The sequence below is a fragment of the Adiantum capillus-veneris genome, chromosome 13 (assembly GCF_014529385.1).
Source record: "Adiantum capillus-veneris isolate H3 chromosome 13, ASM1452938v2, whole genome shotgun sequence".
Classification (NCBI taxonomy): Eukaryota; Viridiplantae; Streptophyta; class Polypodiopsida; order Polypodiales; family Pteridaceae; genus Adiantum; species Adiantum capillus-veneris.
The window spans coordinates 18,092,077-18,096,449 of record NC_140943.1 but is presented as its reverse complement, the minus strand read 5'-3'; the positions used below and the strand labels follow the sequence as shown (position 1 = coordinate 18,096,449).

Below are 4,373 nucleotides of genomic sequence, written 5' to 3'. Positions count from 1 at the left end.
ACTCCTCCAAGGAAAAAGTCAACCCATAGTCCTTCTCCTTGTCACTCCAAAAAGGAAGAGAGGAAACAAAGGAAGAAAAGGGCAAGAAAGAGTTCACCCTCTTCTCCTTCTTCCTTACCTTCCTCCTCTTCTGACGAAAGCTATTGCTATTCTCCTAGAGAATACAAGAGGGGAGGACATCACAAATCTTACCCTGCATAGCAAAGGTCCCAAAATCTCAAGAAGTTCAAAGAGGGAGGAAAGTGTATCTCTTTTCTCACCTACATTTGTCAAGAGCTAATTCATGCTTTCAACCCTCACCCAATGACCTTGATGCTCATCACATTCGGTTGGAGTCCATCTTCAAGTTCCAACTACCAGACATCTACTACTTGCCATCATCACACCAGTGACATCAGCTCAGTTAGATCTCCCAATCAAAGCGTGGTGCATAGGCTGCCTGCACACACATGAAAGATCTTATAAGAACTTTCATCATCATCTTGTAGGGCTCTTCATCCCTACTCAGCTATTCAATGCAACTAGCTACCTCATGCTACCACTCCTGGCCCGTACTTGTCACCACTCGGCTGCCACATGAGTCCTCCAATTGTAGTCTCGTGTGCCACATCATCCCTCTCTTTGTCCTTAGTTCCCACGACCAAATTGTCCCAAATTCCCAATCCATTCACAACATAAGGGCCTATTCCCACACATTAAAAGGCAACAAGTAGCTCTTGTAGAGGGGGCATTCCCGCCAGTGTCCACCTACTTTGAATTCTAAGAGCTCCAAGATCATTTTTTTCAAAGCACAAGGTCTTGAGCTTCCAACAAAAGTAGGATTTTTTGGGCATTCAATCAAGGCTTCAAGGTCTCAAGATAAGGCATCAAAGAACATCGGCGGACCCAAAATCAACAAGGAGTTTTGCAAGTTTCTCAAGGCATTGTCACTATTGAAATGTATGCCTACATATATCTATAAGGCCTTGATTGTGCCAATCTTTGTTAGAGGATTCGACACTGCCATTATAAATGGTAAGACCTTTCTCAAGCGGTGAATGAAAGTGCACTCACACAAGAGCCACACATTGACACTCACATGACGAACACTACACTTGATATGTATTTTATTTTGGATTATGAAATTACCCAAGACGACTACATCCTCTCAAGAATGGACCAATGACATGACAAATGATAACAATGTCACTAACTAGCATCATCATCAGCATGACAATTCTAACATGATGAACGAGAATCACATTACGTAAAGGATGTACAAAGAATCCCTACACACTAAAACTACCCTCTACACTTGCATGATGTATCCAAATGTGAGCAAAACATGATGTGTCAAGTTTGAGAACCATGTTTGTGCATTCAAATTTGAACCCATGCATCTACTTAAGGAAGCCTTGTATGAATCATAACATTGTTGAATCCATTGAGATCCAGGATGATGTATAATAGGTAATACTAGGATGAAATCACGTCTAAGGGGGAAATAGTTGGGGTTAAATCTACATCCAAAATATGCCTATGTGAACTACTCCTAATGGTGCTACTCTCACACACTTTAGTGGAAAGCAACCCTACATTTTTCATGACTACCTATGTGCCACCTACATGCCATTACCTCTCACATAAGAGTGCCACCTCGTATGCCATGTATTATGGCATGTGGCTCAACATGTGGCTTGATGCTACACTCTCATAAGTGCTATATAAGCACACAACTCATTGTACAAAATATGTATCTAGGTCAAAGATCCATTGTTGTTAATAATCGTGATTTTTGCACTTGACCTAAAGTGGGATTTGAGACCATAGCATGTGTGCTTAGGTCTCATAAACATGTCCTATAAGTTTTTCTACGTTTGAATGTCATTTGATGCTATAACGGATGTGATTTGTTTGCCGAAGAGCGATTGGCTTTTGGTGATTTCAGTCACTTGAGTGTAGCTTGAGTTAGATGCAAGTTGTTTGTTGTTTTCCAAGAGATTCACAACCTCTTGTAGCCTCTATGCTACCTCTACAATAAGATAGGAGTGAGGTTAGACACCTGTCCCACACTCACTCACAACTCTCCTTGCTCCTAAAGAGTAAAACTGGTCAATCCTTGACTCAAGTCTTTACCAAGCGCTAAACCCCCTTCTAGATGCTTTACTGCCTAAGTGTAAATGGAATGGGTGTCAAAATCTGTGAAAAAGAAAACTTTTTTGTATGACTAGGTCACTCACTACCTAAGGATCGAATCCCCAACAACGGTGCCAATTTTAGAGGTTCATCGTGACGGATGTCTACAACATAGCTATCTGGCAATAACATATGTCAATACTCAAGGAAGCAACTCGAGATGGCGCACATAGACTCTTTGAGGTTTTCAATCTGAAGAAATGACCCTACGGAACTATGCAATCGACTACTATAGAAAATCTATCACTCTCTAGTCCGAAAATCTACCTATGTCCAGTCTCACTGCTCTAGGTCATCATGCCTTTTTGACTTCCAAACTGTGTTGGTATACAACAAAACTTAAGAGGGAGTAGTACACCACCTAAGGACACGATCCTACCAAGTTTTGTGATCATCAAAGGAGGTACCGAATTCACGATCCATCCCTTAAAATGTGCAAAAAGCTACTTCAAAACGGTAGCTCTATGGCATAGAAACACTCTTCCAAGGTCAAAACATAAAAAAAATAACCATTTTAGCACTCAAATCCATGCATTTAGCTGACAAATAGGTTGTCGCAAACCACAACAAAACTGAGAATGATTACACTTAGATTCAAGAGCAAGAGACAAGGAACACAATGCACTAATCGGAATTGATTTTTGATTTCTTGACAAAGAGAAGGATTGATTACAAGATGTAGCAGATTTGTAGCTCCCGACGTCCAAAATCTCCCTCTAGATAATGATAATGTCACTTTTGAAACTAAGGGTCTTGACCCAAAGACTTGGGACCCTTTACCACGGCCATTGGCAACTTTACAAGGCTTGTAGGTTCTGAGTGGGAAATAGAGAAAAATGGCTAGATGAAAACACTTAAAGAATTAATACTATATAATTACAATGTTTCTTTGGAAAAAAGATAGAGTACAATGAAGTGTGGCTTGTAGCCGTCTCTTTAGGTGCCCGTCCACTGCATCCTCCAAACATCATCTTTGCTACAACCATGGGTTCTCTGTAATCCAATGCACTAAATTTGAGTATATTCAGCTGATCACTTGCATACAAAATTTATTCTTCCATTGCCTTCAACCATAATTGCTCGTGTGTGTAGTAGCTTCAACATGCTCCATAGTAGAGCTAAGAAGAGTAAAATCACATTGCTTTAAAGGATGGTTTGGGAATTAATTCCCTCTTTGTGGATCTCCTTGCTTGATGGTATGCATCCATCACCATAGCATCCTTGCTTCCTTTGAGCTTGAAGTATTTCTTCCTTCTTCCATGCCAAGATTTTGAAGGTTGCTTGACTCCATGTAGACTCTTTCCTTGCTTGCATATGAAATGCTTTGAACTTGCAACCATGCATCCTTCTAGTTCCTTCTCTTCTTACTCAAGCTGCCTATTGAGGAAGGCATAGTGGACCTCCTTTGTCAAAACTTTATGACTTGAAAGAGGGGTTGATCTTCCCTCATCTCTAGTTGAAAATGCTGAAGAAAATCCCTCCAACTTGAAGAGCTTTCCATACTTCTTTCCTTTGGCAATCACTTTGTAGTGATTCTTTGGATCTCTAATGAGAAATTTGATGCCTTCAAACTCTAGTTTAAGATCTTTCTCTATCGTAGCTTCAACTGAGAGTAGGTTCTTGGTAACGGATGGTACCAAGAGAACATTTCCAAGAGTTTCTTCATTTCTATGGCCAATTGAATGTGCATGTCTCCTTTCCCTGCAATAGCACTAGGAGTACTATCTACTGTGTATATGTTTCCCTTGTGAGCATCATCTAAGAGAATTATTCACCATGTGCGGTCATGTGGGAGCTTGCCCCACTATCTATTCACCATGGTTCCTCTTCACTATGGGCTACCATATCTTTTAAAGATAACAATAATGTATCCTCTTGGAAGAAATGTGAACTTCCTTCTCTATCTTCTTCATCCATGTAATTCCCTAATTTCCATTCCAATCAACTAGGTTGCTCATGCAATAATCAACAAGATGCCCATACCTTGAGCATTTGAAGCATTGTGTTGAATCGTAGTTGCCTCTATCTCTTTCTCTTGCTCTACCTCTAAATGAATGGATTTCTCTACCATATGAGGTGAGTTAGCTCCATAGGATTGTTGATCTTGGTTGTTGTTGAGCGGATGTCTTCCTCTTCCTCTTTTTGTGAAGAGAGCCCTGCCAGTGGTGTTTGGAGGTGATGCTCTTCCTCCATCATGT

At 40.5% G+C, this 4,373-nt stretch overlaps 1 protein-coding gene across 1 annotated transcript; it reads right to left on the bottom strand.

The window, feature by feature from the left end:
- Nucleotides 1–3,539: 3,539 nt before the first annotated feature.
- LOC147443660 (uncharacterized) lies at nt 3,540–4,092 on the bottom strand. The gene is made up of 2 exons (XM_086527708.1): nt 4,037–4,092; nt 3,540–3,876 (listed from the first exon to the last, which is right to left on the bottom strand). Exons 1-2 carry the CDS (start codon nt 4,090–4,092, stop codon nt 3,540–3,542), a joined length of 393 nt encoding a protein of 130 aa, XP_086383834.1.
- Between the last annotated feature and the right edge of the window lie 281 nt (nt 4,093–4,373).